This window comes from Hyla sarda, chromosome 1 (genome assembly GCF_029499605.1).
Source record: "Hyla sarda isolate aHylSar1 chromosome 1, aHylSar1.hap1, whole genome shotgun sequence".
Lineage (NCBI taxonomy): Eukaryota > Metazoa > Chordata > Amphibia > Anura > Hylidae > Hyla > Hyla sarda.
The window spans coordinates 341,888,938-341,913,182 of record NC_079189.1 but is presented as its reverse complement, the minus strand read 5'-3'; the positions used below and the strand labels follow the sequence as shown (position 1 = coordinate 341,913,182).

Genomic DNA, 24,245 nt, shown 5'->3' with positions numbered 1-24,245 from the left:
AGCATGTCTGGATAGTCAAAGGATGTCTGGACATGCTGGGAGTTGTACTTATGGAATAGTTGGAGGTACACTGTTTGGATAACTTTGTGCAGCAGTGTTGCATTCAGCTGTGTGCCTACAGGTTTTGCAAAACTACAAGTCCCAGCATTACAGGACTGCCTAAGGATGACACACACATGAGAAGATCTAAGTCAGAGTTTCCAAACCAAAGGCTGCCCAGGCATGCTGGGAGTTGTAGTTTTGCAACATCTGGAGGCACCCTGGTTGGGAAACACTGATCTAAGTTATACACTTACCATATTGTACAAGAGTACAGGCAATCTCCAATAATCAGTGTGTGTGTCTGTACAGCATGAAACCAGAAAGAAAACGGTCACAGAGCAGGGCCGCTAGGCTCCCGAAAGCAGTTAGTCAGCAAAGTGAGGGAGGGAGAGGAGTCATCACATCTGATGGGGTCCGCTGGAGTCAGCAGCTTCTGACACTTTAAGAAAGCAATGGATGCCAAGAGCTAGCGTAGCGGGATTTGCCGCAAGCATGCAAGTTCGGCGCTACGTCATCATTATGCCCATGCGTCAGGAGAGGCAGCAGTGGGAAACCTGGAGGACTTGACTACTGAAGAGGAGTCCTACAGCATCTGCCGCAGGTATCTTCAACTTCTGTGCTCCACTGCTTCTCTGGTTGGGGGACTTACTGCTTAGAGCTATGGCCCATAGAAGTGGATCACAGACGGGATGAGCAATGGAGCACAGAAAAGTATATGGCTGCCAGGGGGGCATCTATCTACAGGGGGCAGGGCATCTACCTACAAGGACACTACAACCTACAGTGAGGGGAGGCATCTATCTAACAGGTAACTGCTACTTAAACCTACCGTGTTTCCCCAAAAACAAGACATACCAATAAAATAACTCAATGAGCCAAGTTCTATGGTGTTGCAATCAATCACCAGGTGTGGAGCTCCACTCTTAGCTCCCAAACATGCAGTGTACAAGGTACCTGGGCTATATACGCAAAGGCAGTGCTAGCATACACATAGAAAAGATAAACTCACTGTTCCAGTAGAGTATAAACGACCAGCTGATCTTCATTTATTTTTCATTCTTTAATAAAGTGCAGTATACATCTTCCAGAGCAGGTGTCGGCAACCCCTGGCACGCGTCCCGGGCGGAGAAGTGTTCCCTCCGCTTGCTAGTGGGGATACGGGACACCTGTCCCGGATCCCCAGGAGAGCGAGCACTGCTTTAAGCTGTGTGCGCACAGGCGCGCACACACAGCCAAAGCCTCCTCAGTGAGCCGCAGGACCTGCAGCTTCACTGAGAGGAGACCTGTGAACTCTGCCCTCACGCAGTGCAGGTGCCAATGAGTAACGGGAGAAGAACGCAACCAGCTTGTGCTGCTGATGAGATCCCTTCCTGCGATATAGGTAAGTGTGAGTTTTTTTTTTTTTTTTTAATCACCCTGGCATCAGCAGGGGAGGTGAAGATGATTTGGGGGGATACAATGAGTCCTCAGATCTATTCCTGGCAGGTGTTTTAGTTCTTGACAGTCATCTTTTCTTTGTAGGGTAATGAAGACAGAGACCTGCCAGGAAGGATGCCCGAACATATAAACAGCCCAAAAGATGAATGTGTGGTGTTTATAGGAGGCCCTGTGACTATAATAAACAACTTTCTTTGTTTATAGAACTAAATACCTGGACAAATGTTAGAAGAAAGGGGCACAAGAGTGACGGAAGGGAAGGTATGAAAGAAGGGAGATGGGCAGGGAGGAAAGGAAAAATGACGGATGAAGAAAGAATGGGAATAAAAGATAAAGCAAGGATGGAGGAAAGAATAAAGGAAAGAAAAAGAAAGTTGGGAAGGAAGGGAAGAAGGAAGGATGAAAGCAGCTAGAAAGGAGGAAGAAACACAGAAAGGGCACTGAATGGATGCAAATGAAAGAATGGAGAAAAAGGGAGTGAGGATGTGAATGATGGAGAGAATAGAAAGATGGAAGGAAGCTGTATGAAGAACAGGAGGACAAAAAAGGAAGGAGGATAAAAGATAGGAAGGAGGTGAGAAGAGAGGGATAGATGAAAGTAAGGAGGTTGTAAATTAAAGAAATAAAGAGGCAAGGCGGGGGGGGGGGGGGTGAAATAAGGAATTATGGGAGAAATGGGATAAGATAGGAATTCTGAAGGGAAGGTGGAGGTAAGAACAAAGGAAGTAGAATGGGAGAGAGGTGGAGGGAAAGGGGGTGCAGGTGACAGGCGGGAGGGTGCACCTTTTAAAAATCATAACCCTTTCAATTTTGCACCTAAAAATCCATGAGGGCTTATTTTTTGCACCACCAATTCTACTTTGTAATGACATGAGTCATTTTACCCAAAAATCTATGGCGAAATGGGAAAAAAAATAAATCATTGTGCGACAAAATTGAAGAAAAAACACCATTTTGTAAATTTTGGGGGCTTCCGTTTCTATGCAGTACATTTTTGGTAAAACTGAAACTCTTTATTCTGTAGGTCCATACGAATGAAATGATACCCTACTTATATAGGTTTGATTTTGTCCTACTTTTGGAAAAAATCATAACTATATGCACGCAAATAAATACATTTAAAATTGTCCTCTTCTGACTCCTATAACATATTTTTCTGTGTACAGGTTAGTATAATTTTTTTTTTTTTTTTTTGTGCCGTGATCTGAAGTTTTAATTGGTACCATTTTTGATCGCTTTTTATTCCTTTTTTATGGTATGAAAGGTGACCAAAAATACGCTATTTTGGACTTTGGAATTTTTTTGCGCGTACGCCATTGACTGTGCGGTTTAATTAATATATTTTTATAGTTCGGACATTTACGCACGAGGCGATACCACATGTTTATTTTTATTATGTTTATATATTTTTATATGGAATTTGGGAAAAGGGGTGGGGGGTTTGTGATTTAAACTTTTAATAAGGAAGGGGTTAATTTATGTGTTTTTAAACTTTTTTTTTGTTTTTGTTTTGTTTAACACTTAGTCCCCTTAAGGGACTTTTAGGAGGAATCATTTGATTCCTCACACAGATCAATGTGGTTGCATAAAATCCACACCACTGGACCAAGGATGGAGTAAAGTTACCCTTAGACGCCGCTGTCAGCTTTGACAGCGGCCATCTAAAGGTTTAATAGCCGGCCGTGGCGATCGCCGCATGTCGGCTATTAACGCCGGCCCCCAGCTACAAGAATCAGCTGGGGGCCGGCCGGTATGATGCGGGCTCGAGTCGGGAGCCCGCGCCATACCACCTTAACGGCACATGGTTAAAGGTGAAGACAGGTCGCTGAAACGTAGCCTGTTCTGTAACACTGTTTGGAATGGAATAAACTTCACCGAATTCCGCACTTTATACTTGAGGTGTGGAGAGCACTGGAAAAATGCAGACACGAAGATGTTTGTTCTGCAGATGCTGCAGTGATGGGTTTTGGCTGTAAGAAGTCATCATGGCGGACTGAGCCAGATGGAGAACAGAAGTAAAGAGGATGCCGCCGACTGTAAAAGATGTGAATTGTGAGTCCGCTATTGTAACTGTGTATATTATTGCACAACACAACTGAATTATATGTAAAAAAGGGGGGGGGGGCAGTGCTGTATTATGATGGGGCTGATTCTGAGGTTTGTATTATGTAGGAGTCTGATTCTGGGGTCTGTGTTATGGTGGGTTTTGTATTATGTAGGAGTCTGATTCTGGGGTCTGTGTTATGGTGGGTTTAGTATTATGTAGGAGTCTGGTTCTGGGGTCTGTATTATAGTGGGTGGCGATTCTAGGGTCTGTATTATGTAAGGGGGGGGGGGGTCTGTATTATGGTGGTGTCTCATTCTGGGGTCTGTTTTACAGTAGGGACTGATCCTGGGGTCTGTATTATGGTTAGGACTGATTCTGGGTGGTCTGTATTATGGTGGGGACTGATTCTAGGGGGTCTGTATTATGGTGGGGACTGATTCTGGGGGGTCTGTATTATGGTGGGGTCTGTATTATGGTGGGGACTGATTCTGGGGGGTCTGTATTATGGTGGGGACTGATTCTGGGGGGTCTATTATAGTGAGGACTAATTCTGGGGGTCCGTATTATAGTGGGGACTAATTCTGGGGGTCCGTATTATAGTGGGGACTAATTCTGAGTGTCTGTATTATAGTGGGGACTAATTCTGAGTGTCTGTGTTATAGTGGGGACTGATTCTGAGTGTCTATTCTGGTGACGACTGATTCTGGGGTCTGTATTATGGTGGGGTCTGATTCTGAGGTCTGTATTATGGTGGGGTCTGATTCTGGGGTCTGTATTATGGTGGGGTCTGATTCTGAGGTCTGTATTATGGTGGGGTCTGATTCTGAGGTCTGTATTATGGTGGGGTCTGATTCTGGGGTCTGTATTATGGTGGGGTCTGATTCTGGGGTCTGTATTATGGTGGGGACTGATTCTGGGGTCTGTATTATGGTGGGGACTGATTCTGGGGTCTGTATTATGGTGGGGACTGATTCTGGGGTCTGTATTATGGTGGGGACCGATTCTGTGGTCTGTATTATACAGGTCTCAGTAAAAATGGTTGTTCTCACTGTAAGGTCCTTACAGAGAATACTATATATGGACAATTCTGAAAAACCCCACCCTGTGACAAGCCCCAACCACAGCAAGCCACACCCATATTGGCGGCACACCAAGTGACTTAGAAAAAAAATTTGGGCACAGCACTACCAAAAGGTTGCCTACCCCTGTTCTAGAGTTACACGTCTCCATACTGATAATTCTATTGCACAACTCTGCACAATGGAGGTGGGGAGCCAGCTCGCCGTGTTCCCCTGCCTCTTCAATACTCCCTGCTCTGTCTGCTCCCATAATGAATATGCAAAAGTATTCACTCTCCCGTCGCTAGGACTAGAAAGCTTGTGCAATCCTGTGCAACCCCACTTAACTCTTTTGGGGACAGACACTATAAGCAGCAGGACAGACACTAAGCAACAATCTATATAGATACTGTCCGCCTACTAGCAAGTAGAAGACCGCACATGCAGCCAAGTTGCAAAAAGATGACACTTGCCTGGCACTTGATGGTAGTGGACCGTCGTGGTGTAGAGGTCAAACTCCAGAGTAGTAGTAGAAAAACAAGGGCATTATTTATTACATACAAGGTGCGACAACGCTTTTCCAAGGGTCTGCACCCCTCTTCCTCAGATGAGGGGGGCCTGTGGAAGAGGGTGCAGACCCCCTCGAAACACGTGGTTACACCTTGTATGTAATAAAGAATGCCCTTGTTTTTAAATAATATTTATTTTGCCATACATTTTACGGTAAAATAAAAGGTGTCACCAAAAAAGTACCGTTGGATGTGCAAAAAAAAAAAAAAAAAAGCCCTCTGTACGGCTCTGTGGATGGAAAAATAACAGTTATGACTCTAAAAGGAGAGGTGACACCTAAGATAAACTGTTGTAAAGGAGAGAAGAAAAAAAATAAACAGTCAAGTGGTTTGGTATGGTATTTGCAATTACATCAAATAAAACTCAAGATGATACACTAACATGAAAGACTAAGCGGGCACTAGAAAAAAAAAATACCCAGCGTCTTAAAGTTTTTTTCCCCCATGCTTAAATGATTGATTGCCTACCCTCAGGACAGGCAGTCATTTTGTGCAAGGTGCTCCCACCCAGCCCCCACCCATGTTTGGTGCCCCACACTTCACAGTGAACATTAACAGAAGCTGTGTGCTGTACACTGTGTGGTGGTACCAAGGTACTATAGCTCTTCTTCCAATGGCGTTAATAGAAGGGAAGCTGCAGTACCCAGCTACACAGCTAATTGGCATTGATGCCAGCCACCAATCATTTATGCCTGGAAAATACCCTTTAAATTTACAGTATAACATATGGCACACTTCAAGTTAAATTAAGACACAAAGCTCTTAAAATATAAGCATTATCAGAAACAGTGAACTTGCAAACCAACCTAAATCGTTGAGCTTGTTGGGCTAGTGGTCCTGGGTATCTCCGGTTTGGGGACTGATATAACTGGGACAGAATAGTGTGGTTTACTTTTTGGCTTGGATTGTTGGCAAATTTAACAGTTATGGGTTCTGTGGCTCCTGGAGGTTTCTGTCCATTTAGGCCTTTAATGGCTTCTTCTGCCTCAATCCTTTTGTCAAAACGAATGAATCCAACTCCCCTGGATACACCTATTGTTGAAATATAATTACAGTTATGTAGTAAAAATAAAGGGCAACAGCATGCAGCAAATATATCACCTGGAAAAATAGCAGACAGCCTATATTAGAAAAAACTATGCTGAAACATTGTTAGCATAAAACCTGATGACAGGTCCCTTTTAACTTGTATGTAACTGGTGGCAACACGTTAAATATGGTAAAATTGGCTCTCATATCCCAATGTCTTACAGGTAGTCCGTGATCGTAAATGGGAGAGATTTAACATAGCATTTTGACCTTTTTCGCTTATGTCAAGTCCACAAAATGTCTCATGTACGCCAAAGTACTTTTTTATGCGACTAAACAGAAAGCACTAAACAGCCTCGCTTTACAGTGGTCAGGAATTTATGAAGTGCAAAAGTCGCACTTAAATACGCCAAATATACACAAACCCCTCCAAAAGCTCACAAACCTAAGCCAGGGCAGACCTGGCTTACAAAAATGCCTTTGGGAAACACTTAAAGAGGCACTGTCATTGTTAAAAATGTTTCATATATTGCAGGATTAATAATATGACATTTCACAATATACACCTGTTAACATTTTTTTACATTTTCACCTGAAATTCAAGCTCAAAATAGCCGCCACTAGGGGTCGCCTGTCTTTTAGCCAGACAGACTAGTCTATATTTTACAGCATACTGGATACCGGCAGTAAAGCATACCAGTATCCAGATTTCTATTGAGTGTATGCAAAACTACAGATAAAGGATGTGTGGACATGCTGGGAGCTGTAGTTTTACAACAGCTGGAGGCAACACTGCTCTAACACCGTTATTTACAAACATTGCAGCATCAGTTGTTACTAAACTACAACTCCCAGCATGTTGAAATAGTCAAAGCTTTCTCGGACTCCTGAATGACAAAGAAGTTGATCAGACATTCAGGAGTCTGAAAGATGAATGACACACATAGTGACAGCTATGCTGATTAGTGAAGTATGCAAGGATCCTGATAAATTTGTATTTATATACAGATCCTTTTATTCCTTGTATGACATAAGTTCTCCTTTCTAGTAACCGCAAGGCATAAGTTACACCAATCCATATAAGGGTACAGACCTTAAGTCACGTACATCCTGTTATTCTGCTTGGCTTGACTGCTGACGTGTAACTATTGTACAATTTTGTCATTTCCTCATGATATATAACTAAGAATTGGTAAAAGTAAAGCAGAGTGATATTAGACGGTATCCTGTGTGTTTGTATTCTTTCCACACCCGACAAGACGCTCTCCTGGCGCCAATACAAGCCTTAAGCCAAATTGGACCTGGTACCAGGGGTACCGAGTAGACCGAGAACCTTTCAGCTGGGGGCTCAGTCCGGGGTCGAGAGGGTCGTCCTCCGGAACGGTAAGAACCATATCCTTGTGTGGTATTGTCGACCCGGGGGGCACTGGCCACGTCTCGATCCCAGTAAGTATAACAGTTACTTGCTTTCATATCGTGTCTGGGACACAATATTGAATTCTGTTCAGGGAACAGGCGAAATGAGGAACTAAGACTAATCTGACAATCCAGGGTGATTGTTGTCTAATTTGGCTTAATGCTTAAGAAACTTCTTGCATTTCTGTTTAGTGGGTTAATAAATTCTCTTTTTCCCCCTTGAGCTTAAGAAGAAACGTGAGTATACTAACCATTGCCTTAATGTATAAGTATAAGGTGCATATAATTGTTATAATAATAATAACTGTAATAATAATACGCTGCTTGTTCTCAGAACATCTGTAAGACGCCCCACCCTCCCGGCTAGAGGAAACTTGTTGACCCGGGATGTGGTGAAAGCAAGTGACAGTTTGTTCAGAGATACCACGCATGCTCAGTGATTGGTGCAATTAAATTAGAGAATCCCTACTCTGTTGAGAGGAATTGTCGGAGCCTTCACGGTTCAGTACAGCCACTCCAGAGACTGTAGTTTTGCACCAATTACAGAACATGGGTTCCAAATCATCTAAATCATATCCTTCTCCCCTTCCCGGTCAAACATGTAAAAATTATGTGGTCTGAGTTAGCCCTACAGGATGGGACTTAGTGAATCCGTGGGTAGAAGAGATAGCTGGTTGGTCAGAATTCATGGAGGACTCCAGCCGATTCCCGAGGGAGGGGGCCAATGATAAGTACCACATGGACATGATAAAGGGATTATGTTTGGGCGATTGGGATGCCTTCCCCCATTATACGGGGGATCCCGAATGGGATATGAAGTATATGCAGGAGGGAGGGGTTCAGTGGTTAAAAATAGCACCTTACTGGACAAATAGTAACAGCCCCGTGCCAGACAAAGGTCCCCTCCATGACAAACAATCCAGACCTTTACATACGATGACTAAGATCAAATCTAACACTAGAAAGCTATTTAAACATAGTCCGAATTCCTTTCAAGAAAATCCCCCTCCATACTCCGTACTCACTGCCCCTCCTGATAACCGCCTACCAACCAGAACAGTTATCATCCAGAATTATGATCCCAAGCCCCCCAAACTTACCCAGGGTCTTTATCCTTCCCTCAGCCCTTACACTACAGACCCTTTCACCGAGGAAGATGAGTTAGTGGTTTCTGCAGCAGTTATACCCGAACACAACCCTATACCTGATTGTAGTTACCCTACATCTGAACACGATTCAAAATCCATGACCAAGCAGCAGAAATCAACCCGCTCACATCCTGTTAGTTCACGGGAGATTAGAAACCTTCTGCCACCAAAGATGAAGTGAGAGATCAGGAGGAAGATTAGGAGAAGGAGGACAGTGAGGAATCAGGGAGTGAAAATAGTCCCCCTGCAAGGGCATTATATGCTGCAAGGCCCCCTGCCAACAGGGCATTCCCCTTCATGACTGTAGGGCAACTTGTAGTAAAGAAACCAATCTCAATAGAAGATGTCAACGCCATTTTAAAACATTGCCCCAAGCCAAACATTACCCCGTCAGGTACAATACAATACCTGAAGAAAGCTTGTAATGGTAAACAGTTCACTCAGGAAGATTTACGTATCATACTAGATAGTCTTATAGGTGCACACAAACGACATGGAATTGGGAAAATGTAAGCTCAATAAACGTACTCCAATCTGACCCCCAAGCTCACAACTACATCTGTAATCTTGAGACAGGTAGAGAGCGTATATGGAGAGAAGTAGAAGAGGAACTTAACAGAGTTTTCAAACAAAAATCATCACTGCCCATTCCTGTGGCATGCAAACAAAAATTAGGTGAAACAGTTACTGAATTTTGGAAGAGGTTTACAAAATGTTGGCGTTATGATACAGGGCTGCCCTACACTGATGACAATAGTCCCCTAATTATCTCAACTTTTATAGCGAACCTCCAAGAAAAGGTAGTGCATTCAGTAAAACAAAATGTCTCCTCATGGCAATCAGACAAGATCCTTGAATTCGAGCAACATTTGTTCGAAAAAGAGGCTGCCGGATGCTTTGTGGAAACTAAAAAAACACCCCTTGCAACCACCACCACCACCACACACGCCTACACTCAGGGCATGGGCTACCAAAATAGGACTAGGGGCAGAGGCGGGGGCAGGGGATTTAATAACCGTAACACATTCCAAGATCACCGTAATTTTAACCATTCATATGATCCCAACACTAATCCTCAGCCATCCCCACAACAAAACTCCTGTTATAATTGTGGGAAAATGGGTCACTGGGCTAGAGACTGTACTGCACCCAGACGCCCCAGACAGCAGAACAATAATCAAAACCCACCACAGGATCAACCAAACCCCTTCCCAAATTCTTCCCCACAACAACAACACCATCAACCATAACTGCCACCCAGGTTCCCAATCAACTGGAACAACCAAAATAATTACTGACGAGGCCCGGAGGCATTTACCCCGATTTACACACAGGTCACAGAACATTGGAAAGACTCCCCTATCATCCTGCTCAATGTCAATGACAGGCAGATAGGTTTTCTTGTCGATACTGGAGCCACCTCCAGCATCCTCAACAGGGACAATTACAAAGGGCCACTAGTGAAGTCTGAGCCTTCTATGGGAATTAACGGGGTGCTGACCAGAACATACCAAACTACACCGCTACCAGTCTACACGATTGACAATCAGTACATCACACATTCAGGGTCATACCAGATTGCCCAGTAAGCCTGTTAGGAAGAGATCTATTTGCCAAATTAAAACTCACCATTTCTGCAGATCCATCAGGGATACACGTCCACTCTAACCTCATCCCTATACATGTCCCCCAACTGACCATGCTGTCCCTCGACCCTCACCCAGAGCGTCACCAAATTCCTTTGGGATTATGGTCCACCTCAGACTAAGAGACCGGTTTCATTAATTGTACCTCCTATGAGGCAACTCTAAAACCTGATGCTACCCCGGTGTTCCTTAAACAATACTTCCTTTCAAAAGAGAAAATCGATGGCCTAAGACCTATGATACATGAGTTCTTGTCCAAATGCATACTTGAAGAGGTAGTGTCTCCCTATTGTACTCCTATTAACCCCGTACCAAAGTCAGATGGTGCTGTAAGATTTGTCCAAGACCTCAGGGTCATAAACAGTCTCATTGTACCAATTGCCCCTTTAGTCCCGGACATTAATGGGCTACTTTCAGCTATACCCGTGGACGCTGCCATCTTCAGTGTTCTAGACCTGAAGAATGCCTTCTTCTCCTTACCAGTAGGCAAGGGTACCAAACTCCTTTTTGCTTTTTCCTTTGACGGCCGCCAGTTAACTTGGGCAAGAATGCCCCAGGGATTTGCTGATTCACCTGTTGTGTTCAGCATTGTCCTCCAAACAACTTTAAAACCTTGGCACCCACCCCCAGGGTTCAGTGCTGTTAAAATATGTGGATGACCTATTACTGTGTAGCTATACTCAGCAGGCTGCCCTGGAGGATGGTTTATCTCTCTTGTAATGGTTATTTGAATGTGGGCAAAGTGTCACTCAAGAAAATGCAATGATGCCAAACACAGGTTGAATACCTAGGTTTTGTACTTACTAAAGGTGAAAGAAAGATCAGTCCAGAGAGAGAGTCCAGTCTATAGTGGGCTTGGTCACCCCGCGCACCCAGAGGGAAATGCTCTCCTTCCTGGGAATGGTCAATTACTGTAGACAATTGATCCCTGACTGTTCCTTCTATGACCATACCCTCCACCAGGCTACCTTGCAAGGCCAGCCTGAGCTATTACGATGGTCTCCAGAAATGTATAAGGCTTTTGATTACTTGAAATATGCTTTGATGGTCAGCCCATTGCTTGGTCTACCTAATTACTCAAAATTGTAAAACCATGGCGGGTGTGCTGGCCCAAGAACACTGAGGCAAACTACGGCCTTGTGCTTTTTTCTCAAAGGTTATGCCCATCTCTGTACAGGGAATGCCAGCATGTTTACGTACCCTAGCAGCCTCCGCTCTTGTAGTTGAACTCGCCACTCCACTCACACTAGGGCATGACACCACTCTCCATACTACATGACATAATCAATCTCCTCAAGGGATTACACACAACACATGACAGCCCAGAGATTATCTGGATATGAGGTTATATTGCTCTCTAACCCCAACCTCAAAATCAAATACTCCAATCACAACTCCGGCCCAGCCCCGATTTTAAACGCACTACTAGGTCTCAAAGGCCCTCACGAGAATCTACCTGAACAACATAGTTGCCTTTATACCCTACACTATGAGACCTCACCCCGCCCCGACTTGATGTCTACCCCAATACCTGATGGGTTTGTGGATGGCTCATGCTCAAGACCTTCTGATTTTACCTTTTGTGCTGCCTATGCCATTGTCATGCTGCCCAATATAATATTGCAATCTAAACCAATCCACGTCCATTCCGACCAAGCAGCTGAGCTCATTGGCCTTACGAGCTTGCACTCTTTTCAGGACAACCTGTCACCATTTACACGGACAGAAGGTATGCACATGGAGTGGTCTTGACCATGGGGTCATCTGGCAAAGAAGGGGGTTTGTGGCGGCAGATGGCCACAAGATCTCTCATGCTTCCTTGGTCACAGATCTCCTACAAGCCCTACTACTCCCTTCACAGGTCGCTATAATCCATTGTAGGGCCCACACCAATGGTACTGACCACATCTCAAAAGGAAACGCCCTTGCAGACAAAATAGCTAAACAAACTGCAACTCAGACTCCACAATAGGTGACTACACAAACCCACATGGCATGTCTAACACAACCATCCCTGGAAATCACACAAATGTTAGTTGATTTACAAAAATTTTTTCAGAACAAGAAGAAAAGGACTGGATCTACCCAGTTATGCAAAATAATCCGAAAACCGGATTAATTTGCAAAGAGGGGAAACCATGTATACCACAACATAGTGCACCCCTGTTCATTGCTCAATTTCACGGAGTAGGCCACAATAGTATCTCCACCACGTGCCCTCTTGAAACAACACTTCTACATCACAGAAATAGCTAAGCTAGTCAAATACTAAATCTCCAGATGTATCACATGCCTGAGAAATAACCCAAACAACCCAAACAAGGCAGAATATCAACACTTAAATTACCCCACCACCCCTTTCACTCATCTCCAGGTTGACTACACACACATTCCACATACCAAAGGTAAACAGGAATAAGCACTAGTGATAGTGGACATGTTTTCAAGATGGCCAGAGGTATTCCCAACCAAAAGTGAAGATGCAAAAACAACTGCACAAATTCTTACCCAACAGATCATCCCCAGGTGGGGTGTCCCCGCATCCATAGAGTCAGATCAAGGCCCAGCTTTCACCTCCAAACTAATTAGGGAAACCTCGAAGTTATTGAGAATAGACAAAGTTCCATGTCCCATATCATCCACAATCCTCAGGGATAGTAGAAAGAATGAATAGAACAGTCAAGGACAAAGTAAGAAAGGCCACAGGGGGTACCTTTGAGAACTGGAAACAAGTCCTTCCAAACATACTCGCAGAAATAAGAATGACCCCCATAAGACTTTAAAACTCTCCCTTTTTGAGATTCTCATGGGTAGGCCTTTCCCGACTCCATGGGCCCAACGACCACTTATAACAGAAGAAGGGGACCTCAACCAGATAAGGGAACAATATGTCACAGACCTCATCCAAACCCTTGATAAAGTAGAACAAAAAGTTGTCTGTAATTCTTCTCTCCCACAGGAACCAACACACCAGTTCCAGGAAGGAGACACTGTCCTGGTTAAGACTGTCGAAAGGAAAGAAGCCCGGAGACTTCACTTTTAGACCCCCAAACACAGTTGTAGCCGTGACGAGGGTCCTCACGGAAGACAGCCCATCTTGGATCCACGCCTCTCGGATTAAACTCTTCCAACATCACCCAAAGGAGGTAATAACGGGGGCAGACAGCCCTGACCTTGAAAGCCTACCGAAAGATGTACCCGATGATGCCCTGGCCTTGTTCTGGCAGATTGTCGAAGAAACTAATCCTCATGATATTTGCATTAATGACTATTTACTTTGATTCACCCCACGGTGACTCTGCATAATGAATTAGAAAGACACCCAAACAATAAGTTCCTGAAACACCATATAATGTTAGCACAAAACCTCACTGCGAAGGATTGTTGGATATGCACCCATGCCCGTGTCTGCCCAAAGCAAGCCCTACTTTGTTATCCCTGTGCCCTCATATGAATTATTTCAGGGAGACTTAACATGCTTGCTGACAACGAGACACGATATGCAAAAAAACTGGAACACCTTAGTGGGAATTCCTATAGTAGGATGGGTGGGGCAGCCATGGTGGCAGGGAAACTTAAGCAGCCCAGGCGTAGGACCACAACAAATGTTGGCTTTCAAGGGGGGTTCCTGGGTAACTCGAGTAGTCACACATATACTAGACCTAGGAGCGATCCCCACAGAAGGAATAAAAGTTAGTTTTAACAGGACATCCGCAAGTACTGATCTTTTTAAACCCAGCCAGATAGAAAAGTACATAAATGACCCAAGGTGGCCAAATAACACCCTATTTCCTCAGGCTACTCAAGACGAAGACGGCTATAATATAACAGGACACCAACCATACAAGGACACGTTAGAATACCATCTTACTGATCCAACATGTAATAACCCAGACGTGGGCTACTGCGGTAGATTAGGACAGATACCTTCCTGGTGTTACTTAACAAATGCCTCTAGACTCATTGACATCGTTAATAAACTATTAATCAACATTCCTATTTCTGGGATCTCCCACGAGACATCTATTGGGTATGTGGTAGACAAGCCTACAAGTGGTTGCCGGTAGGGGTCAAAGGCACATGCACCCTAGCTAGACTTACCCCCTCGACCTTTGTCATATCCAACGACGACATTGACATGAGAGCAGCTCCTAAAGACATGTTATACCGAAGAGCAGCAGATAAAGAAAGGGAAAACGGTAGTCCACATGTTGTACAAATGGGAATAACCAACAAGCTTTTTAGCACCATTTTTATACACCCAATGGTGATGCAAATGTGGGATAAGTTAGAAAAACCAAGTTGTGTAAGTGACAACTGGTTTTAAGAGGGGATTGAAGGATGCAAGGATCCTGATAAATTTGTATTTATATACAGATCCTTTTATTCCTTGTATGACATAAGTTCTCCTTTCTAGTAACCGCAAGGCATAAGTTACAATAATCCATATAAGGGTACAGACCTTAAGTCACGTACATCCTGTTATTATGCTTCGCTTGACTGCTGACGTGCAACTATTGTACAATTTTGTCATTTCCTCATGATATATAACTAAGAATTGGTAAAAGTAAAGCAGAGTGTTCTTAGATGGTATCCTGTGTGTTTGTATTCTTTCCACACCCGACAAGACGCTCTCCTGGCGCCAGTACAAGCCTTAAGCCAAATTGGACCTGGTACCAGGGGTACTGAGTAGACAGAGAACCTTTCAATTCGCATCCAGCTTTACTAGGAGTAGATAAAACAGATAGAACGTGTATTCATAAAAATGCTGTACTTTTATCTAAAAAAATCCTTGCACTAATTTTATATAGACCTATTCTTATATTTATACATTTTATCCTGTTATGAATTCAGCATTATGTCTTCTGATTACTGCAGGCAAACTCCAAGTATCTTCCTCCTACATATGACATAGCATAAAACCAGAGAGGAAAGGGTTACAGAGTAGAGAGTACTGATTGGCTGACTGCCCAGGCTTACTCCTGTGAGGGAAACAGACTGACATGCCCCCTCCAGCCTGCACAGTGAAAAAGTAACTCACCAGCAGATAAAAGCTTATATCTCTGGATATATAGGTCACAGACATAAAAATTATATGCACATGATCAGGATTGGGTCCTGAGTAACATATCACTTTTGAACATAAGCTTACAATGCACTGTTCCAAAATATTATGCACAGTAAGTTTCCAAATACTTTATAAGTTGTTAAGAACTGAAAATTGGCATTTGTTGTGTTTGCAGCATTTTTACTGAAATAAAAAGCTATTTCAATTAAACTTTTAACAACTATTTTAACAGGTCACGTTTCATTTTAATATAGGACCAGGACCCCTTATTTGATAGCAGCTTTACAAGTCTTGCATCCATTGAACTTGTGAGTTTTTGGATAGATCTGCTTGAATTTGTTTGCAAGATGTCAGAATAGCCTCCCAGAACTAATGTTTGGATGTAAACTGTCTCACACCCTCATAGATCATTTGCTTGAGGATGCTCCAAAGGTTCTCCATATGATGGAGGCCACACCATGACTCTCTCCTTTTATCCCCATAGCAGCCATTGATGCAGAGGTATTCTTTGCAGCATGAGATGGTGCACTGTCATGCACAGAGATGATTTTAGTACGGAAAGAATAGTTCTTCCTTCTGTAACAGGTCAGAAAGTGGTCAGTCAGAACCAACGTCCCTCTGCGTCATTGTCAAGGCAACGCCTCTATTCCGGGCCTGAAGCGCGGAGAAGAGGCCCCCCGGTGAAGATGGCTCCCCGGAACCACTATCCCACCGGACGACTTCCCCACCAGACAGTCCTGCAGCACCGGACCAGCGCACCCTAACGTCCCGCCGAGCGGAGGTGAGTACAGAACTAAAGGGGGCGAGAGGGGGGTGGGGTGGTGTATTGGATGATGTCAAAGGCCGCAGTGGTCTTCAACCTGCGGACCTCCAGAGGTTTCAAAACTACAACTCCCAGCAAGCCCGGGCAGCCATCGGCTGTCCGGGCTTGCTGGGAGTTGTATTTTGAAACATCTGGAGGTCCACAGGTTGAAGACCACTGTATCAGACATTGACAAGCGTTGATGATGAAGGGGGGGGGGCTGATGACATGTGGTGATGAAGAGGGGGTGTGGGATGATGACAAGGGGATGATGAAGAGGGGGTGTGGGATGATGACAAGGGGATGATGACAAAGGGATGATGAAGGGGGGTGTGGGATGATGACAAGGGGGTGTGGGATGATGACAAGGGGATGTAGAGGGGCTGATGAAGAGGGGGTGTGGGATGATGACAAGGGGATGATGAAGAGGGGGTGTGGGATGATGACAAGGGGATGATGAAGAGGGGGTGTGGGATGATGACAAGGGGATGATGAAGGGGGGATGACGACAGGCGGTGATGAAGAAGCGGGGATGATGACAGGCGGTCATGATGATGAGGGTGTTAATGACGGGGGTCTGGATAATGACAGGGGGGGATGATTTATTTCCCACCCTAGGCTTATACTCGAGTCAATAACTTTTCCTGGGATTTTGGGGTAAAATTAGGGGCATTGTCTTAAATTCCGGTCAGCTTATACACGAGTATATAACTAATGTCCAAAGGATAGGGGATAAGATGCCTGATTGCGGGAGTCCCGCAGCTGGGGACGCCCGTGATCATGCACACGGCACACCGTTTTTAATTAGCTCCCGGAGCGTGTTCGCTCCGGGTCTGATTACGGTCGACCGCAGGGCCGGCGGCGTGTGGCGTCATGCCTCCGCCCCTCAATGCAAGCCTACGGGAGTGGGAGTGATACAAATGGGGTACCGCGTGCATGATCACGGGCGTCCCCAGCTGCGGGACTCCCGCGATCAGGCCTCTTATCCCCTATCCTTTGGAAAGGGGATAAGATGTGTAAGCACCGGAGTACCACTTTAAGATCAGACCTCCTGATCGTTGAGGCAGGTGCTCAGCTGTGTATGACAGTCTGCAACTGCCACAATTGCTACTCCTGCTGCTTCTTTGCAGGTTTATGCTCTTTGATGAGTGTACTAGTCACAGGGCAATAACTACCTACTCGCTAGAATGTGCATATATTTACATTTATGTTAAGAAAAAGGCTAGTAGGTTGTGATATTCGTCTTTAAAATACTACCTACAGGTGCATCTGCAATAACCTCTTGATATCAATTACCCTATTAGAAGCTTCTAAAACCATGACATTACCTGGACTTTTCCAGGCTAAAGGCACACCCAATTTGGTGTATGTAAAATTCTGACCTACTGGAATGGTGATACAGTGAATTATAAATTAACCACTTCCCCTGGCAGGAAAAATAGCTGCCTGCTTCCCCCAAAACAGCTCCACACATGTCCTCTGGTTGTGTGTGGTATTACAACTCTGCTCCATTCACAGGGCCCGACGAGAGGGGGCGCCCTACTGGACTTAATATTAACCAACAGACCTGACAGAGTAACTAATGTGCAAGTAGAAGGATACCTAGGAAATCATGATCATAATATAATACATTATAACTTGTTCTTCAATAAGGGAATCTCTGGAGGGGCCACAAAAACAATGAACTTTAAGAAGGCAAAGTTCGATCAACTCGATCAAGAGAAGCCCTTAATATAAAATGGGTGTACAAATGAATCTTATCCACTGTTTGTAACAAGAGTGGGGAGGTAACTAAAACTTGGTGTTTTTACTTTTTTTTGAATCTAGAATCAAATAAAAGCTAAGTTTTAGTTGTTCCAAACAGTGGATAAGATTAATTTGTACACTAATTATTTTGGGAGTTTGTTCACATTATTATTTTGGTCCCCACTGCTGGATCGATCCGTTATTTAAAAAGCAGTTTTTGTCAATATAAAGTGGGATAATGTCCTCAAAAACAAGAATACTGACACTAAATGGGAGACTTAAAAATATCTTAAATTCTCACTGCAAGATGTATATACCTTATGGGAATAAAAGGGTCAGAAATAAAAGAAAACCAATATAGATGAACAAAAAAGTTAAGGGGGCTATAAATGACAAAAATAAAGCATTTAAACGACTAAAACAAGTGAGGAAGCATTAAAAAGCTATGAGGAAGCATTAAAAAGCTATAAAATTTTAAATATGTAAAAAAAACAGATAAAAACAGCAAAAAAAAAAGACAAAAGACTCATTGCCAAAGAGTAAAACTAACCCCAAAATGTTCTTTAACTATATAAATAGCAAAAAGATCAAAAATGAATGTGTGGGCCTTTAAAAAATCATGAGGAAGAAATTATAAACGGGGATCAGGTAAAAGCAAATATATTAAACAAATTCTTCTCCACTGTATTCACAGGAAAATGAAATGCCAGGTGAAATACAGCGAGATAAGGTAAACTCCCCAGTACAGGTCACCTGTCTAACCCAGGAAGAAGTACAGTGCAGCCTACAAAAAATCATAATAGACAAATCACCAGGTCCAGATGGCATTCACCCCGTGTTCTAAAGGAATTAATGTGATAGACCCCTATTTTGAATATTCAGGGACGCTATAGTAACAGGGACTGTTCCCCAGGACTGGCGCATGGCAAATGTGGTACCAATATTTAAAAAGGGATCAAAAGGTGACCCCGGGAATTATACACCTGTTAGTTTAACCTCTGTTGTATGTAAATTGTTTGAGGGTTTTCTAAGGGATGCAGTTCTGGAGAATCTTAATAAAAATAAATGTATGACTCCATATCAGCATGGCTTTATGAGGGATCGGTCCTGTCAAACTAACCTGATCAGCTTTTATGAGGAGGTGAGCTCAAGACTGGACCAGGGGCAATCGCTGGATGTCGTATATCTGGATTTTTCCAAAGCATTTGATACAGTGCCACATAAAAGGTTGGTGCATACCATGAGAAGGATGGGGCTGGGGGAGAAGGTGTGTAAGTGGGTAAGTACCTCATACTCTTGAAAAAGCTAGACCTAACTAGCGAAACGTTGAGAAAGACGAGGAAGGTTTTAGCTCAGTCCCCGTACTTATTATGAGGATTGATCACGGAGCGCTGCGACACTGTGTCTGTAGACGGTGTCAGAGCAGAGTGCTGCAAACAGAGCCCCGTGATCGGATATATCCTCTCATAGCATGCTATAAAAATCACTACAAATAGGGACTGTAATTTTAAAGAACACACTGCCACCTAGTGGTAAATTTGAGCACAAAATTATTATTTTGAAATTGATTAAAAGTTAAGTTTTAGACCATAGAGGGTCACTATTCAGGGTTTCCCTGAGGGGACATATATCCCCAAGGTTGTTGTTTGATAAGTGGGTAAGTAACTGGCTCAATGATGGGAAACAGAGGGTGGTTATTAATGGTACTTATTCTGATTGGGTGACTGTTACTCGTGGGGTACCACAGGGGTCCGTCTTGGGTCCTGTACTATTTAATATATTTATTAATGACCTTGTAGAGGGGTTGAATAGTAAAGAAGCAATCTTTGCAGATGATACTAAACTCTGTAAAGCGGTAAACACTAAAGAGGACAGTGCACTGTTACAAATGGATCTGGATAGGTTGGATGTTTGTGCTGGGAAGTGGCAGATGAGGTTCAACACTGATAAATGTAAGGTAATGCACATGGGTTAGAAAAGTCCGGGCTGGGATTATGTATTAAATGGGAGAACACTTGGGACAACTGACGTGGAAAAGGATTTAGGAGTCTTAGTTAATAATAGTAAATGTAGCTGTAGTGACCAGTGTTGGGCAGCTGCAGCCAAGGCAAATAAAATCATGGGGTGCATCAAAAGGGGCATAGATGCCCACGACAAGGAAATAATTCTACCACTGTACAAATCACTAGTCAGACCACACATAGAATACTGTGTACAGTACTGGGCACCAGTGTACAGGAAAGATATAGTGGAGCTGGAGAGGGTTCAAAGACTGGCAACCAGAGTAATACGGGGAATGGGTGGACTACAGTACCCAGAAAGATTAGCGAATTGGGGTTATTTCGTTTAGAAAAAAGGCTTAGGGGAGACCTAACTATGCATAAATATATCAGGGGACAGTACAGAGATCTCTCCCATGATCTATTTATACCCAGGACTGTATCAATAACAAGGGGGCATCCTCTACATCTAGAGGAAATAAGGTTTCTACACCAGCACAGACGGGGGCTCTTTGCTGTAAGAGCAGTGAGACTGTGGAATTCTCTGCCTGAGGAGGTGGTAATGGTGAACTCTGTAACAGAGTTCAAAAGGGGTCTGGATGCATTTTTGGAGAACAACAACATGGTTGGTTATGTATACTGCATTCATAGGGACAGAAAGTTGATCCAGGGATTTATTCTGACTGCCATACTGGAGTTTGGAAGGAATTTTTACCTCTAGTATGAGGGTTTTTTGCCTTCCTCTGGAGCAACTCAGTAGGGACTCATTAGGCATATAGGTTGAACTTGATGGACTCTGGTCTTTTTTCAACCTTATGAACTATGGGGGACATTTATCATCGTTGCTTTGGTAAGCAAGTTCTGTAGTCATTTCTTTCTTGCTATTTTTTTTGCTTATGTATGACATATTTATCATACTATCACAGGGGGTTGATAAATTTTTGTTACTTCTTCCACAGATCCGTGTATCCTGTGGACGCCTTCGGATTCGGTGGACTACTTCGACGACCAGCGTTTTTCTTTGCTTGATGTTAATAAAATGGTTAACGAGGGCTTGTGGGGGAGTGTTTTTTTGTAATAATTTTTTTTTTTTTAAACCTGTTGTGTTTTTTTTTTTACTTACTGGACAGGCTTAGCAGTGGAAGCTGTCTTAGAGACGGAGTCCATTACTAAGCCGGGCTTAGCGTTAGCCACAAAAACAGCTAGCGCTAACCCCCAATTATTACCCCGGTACCCAACACCACAGGGGTGCCGGAAAGAGCTGGTACCAACAGGCCCAGAGCGTCAAAAACGGCACTCCTGTGCCTAGGCGGTAACAGGCTGGCGTTATTTAGGCTGGGGAGGGCCAGTAACAATGGTCCTCGCCCACCCTGGTAACGTCAGGCTTTTACTGTTTGGTTGGTATTTGGCTGAGAATAAATATTTTTTTTAAATATTTATTATGTGGCGTTGGGTACCAGGGTAATAATTGGGGGTTAGTGCTAGCTGTTTTTGTGGCTAACGCTAATCCCAGCTTAGTAATGGACTCCATCTATAAGACAGCTTCCACTACTAAGCCTGTCAAGTAAAGTAAGGAAAAAACACAACAGGTTTATAAAAAAATTTATTACAAAAAACACTCCCCCACAAGCCCTCGTTAACCATTTTATCAAAATCAAACAAAGAAAAATGCTGGTCATCGAAGTAGTCCACCGAATCCGAAGGAGTCCACATGATACACTGATCTGAAATGAGAAGAAAAAAAAAATGGGTTAGTACATTTATTATCACCTGCTCGCACATCTCCCGCCCCGCACGACTACAACTCTCAGCATGCCCTTATAGTAAGGACATGCTGGGAGTTGTAGTTGTGTGGTGCAGGAGATGTGTGGGAAAGTGACAAGCTTGTCCCCTGCCCCCAGCTACACGACTACAACTCCCAGCATGCCCTTACAGTAAGGGCATGCTGGGAGTTTTAGTTCTGCAAAGGGAGCCCGGGCACACACACAGACAGTCACACACAGACAGTCACACACAGACAGAGATGGAGACACACACTCACCCATCCAGCGCAGCGATCCTTCTCTCCGGGCGCCCTCTCAGGCCGGCGCAACCGAAGACGTGGGAGCGGAGGCTGGTGCAACCGAAGACGTGGGAGTGGAGGCCGGGCACAGTGCAGGTGAAGGCCGGGGGGAGTAGAGGGGTGCTGGTGGGTGCAGAGGTCGGGCACAGTGCAGGTGAAGGCTGGCGGGTGGGGGGGGGGGGGGGTTGGGGGTGAAGGGGTGCTGGTGGGGGCTGAGGCCGGGAACAGTACTGGGCTGCAAGAGTGGTGCTGTTTCTGCAAGGAGTCTCAACTGACAAGACTGAAGCTCCGCTCCTAACATCTAACCCTTAGGGGACGATCACACATGCAGGATCCTGCGCAGATTTGATACGCAAGATTTGTAACTGCCGATTAGAAGCTGTGCTCAGTCATTTAGTTTACATAAAAATTTGCAGCAGAAAATCCTATGCATCACATCCTGCACATCAAATCTTTATTGAACCTACCCTTAACCTTTTAACGACAACGGACGTAAATGTACGTCATGGTGCGTTGGTACTTAATGCACCATGACGTACATTTACGTTCCGCCATGACCGCAAGCACCAGACAGGTGCTCCTGTCATGCATGGCAGGTCCCGGCTGCTATCAGTGATCATGCAGATGTCCACCATTAACCCCTCAGATGCAGTGATCAATAAAGATCACAGCATCTGTGGCAGTGCAGTACTTTAAATTGATGATTGGCTGTTATGGATATTGAAATTATGTGTTTTTACATCCATTACATCCCATGTAGTATAAATGTCCCTGTCCTCACGGTCTAAGGTTTAGTTTCACCTACAGCCACAGTAGACGGGGCTAAAGAACCTGTTTTTCCAGGTTATGTAAGGAGAGCAGGCGGACACTCTGTGTCTGTGGCCCTCTGTGTCTTTTCCTTTGGATCTTCCTTGAAGAGGGGAGCATCTTCTGCTCCTTAGCCTGGGATGGATAAGTATATTGATTGTATCATTTCTACACTAAATATTCATGTATCACTTGGGTAGATTCAGGCTAGTTTGCTAAACAGAGTATGTACTATTGTATTAATGCGCTTGTATGTATGTCTTATTTGGTTTAGCTAATTAATGTTTTATTAAATGTTATCAACTTTGCAGGTTACCGAGTGATTGTTAATTTGGTGGGATGCACTGCCGGTACAAGACATTTCTGCCAAAATACCTTGTACAATTATTTTATAGTTGTACAAAACGTTATCAGTGTTTTTGGGTGTTTTACAAACATATTTAGGACCTATAAATTTAGCCTGAAATTCCTGCTTCCGTTTTCATATAGTTGGTGGCCATTTTGGGGGACTCTAACAAAGAAAGCACATGGTCAAGGGAGAGGCATGTTTGTTTTACTCCAATACCAAAATCCCAATTGGTGTAGTCGGGCAGGATTTTCCACAAGTGGAGCTGCAGACAGGATCACCCTTGAACCGTAACAGTGGGGGACGGAGGTCCCCTCACCTGCCTCCGTCCGTCTCCTGGGATCTTCTGCTCTGGTCTGAGATCGAGCAGACCAGTGCAGAAGATGAACGATAATACTGATCAGTGCTATGCTGTACGCATAGCACTGAACAGTATTAGCATCAAATGATCTTATGGGGACTATTAAACTGTGGGGGGGGAAAAAAGGTACAAAAAAACAAAAAAAAATAAAATTAATATGAAAAATCCCCTCCCCCAATAAAAATGTAAACCATCCGTTTTTCCCATTTTACCCCCCAAAAGAGTAAAAAAAAACATATATTTGGTATCGCCCCTTGCGTAAAAGTATGATCAAAATAAATTGTTAATTATCCTGTATGGAGAACAGTGTAAACGTAAAAAAAAAAAAAAAAAATTTAAAGGCCAAAATTGCTGCTTTTTAGTCACATTTTATTCCAAAAAATAAGCCCTCATCCCGCCCCGTATACGGAAAAATTAGAAGGTTATAGGTGGTCAAAATAGGGCAATTTCAAACCTACTAATTTTGTTAAGACAGTTTGAGATTTTTTAACCAAGCATTTTAAGTTTTTGCACTTCCGTTTATTTCTCCTTACCTTTTAAAAATCATAACCTTTTCAATTTTGCACCACCAATTCTACTTTGTAATGACATCAGTCATTTTACCCAAAAATCTACTGCGAAACAAAATTATTATTGTGCGACAAAATTGAAGACAATATAA

At 43.7% G+C, this 24,245-nt stretch overlaps 1 protein-coding gene across 15 annotated transcripts in view; it reads right to left on the bottom strand.

Annotated features, from left to right (window-relative positions):
- ELAVL2 (ELAV like RNA binding protein 2) overlaps positions 1-24,245 on the bottom strand; it is a 240,280-nt gene that overhangs the window by 46,456 nt on the left and 169,579 nt on the right. For all 15 annotated transcript variants that reach the window (XM_056520561.1, XM_056520532.1, XM_056520556.1 and 12 more), the window contains one exon: positions 5,960-6,185. In XM_056520561.1, the coding sequence (XP_056376536.1) occupies positions 5,960-6,185 (226 nt within the window). The remainder of the gene's footprint in view (positions 1-5,959; positions 6,186-24,245) is intronic.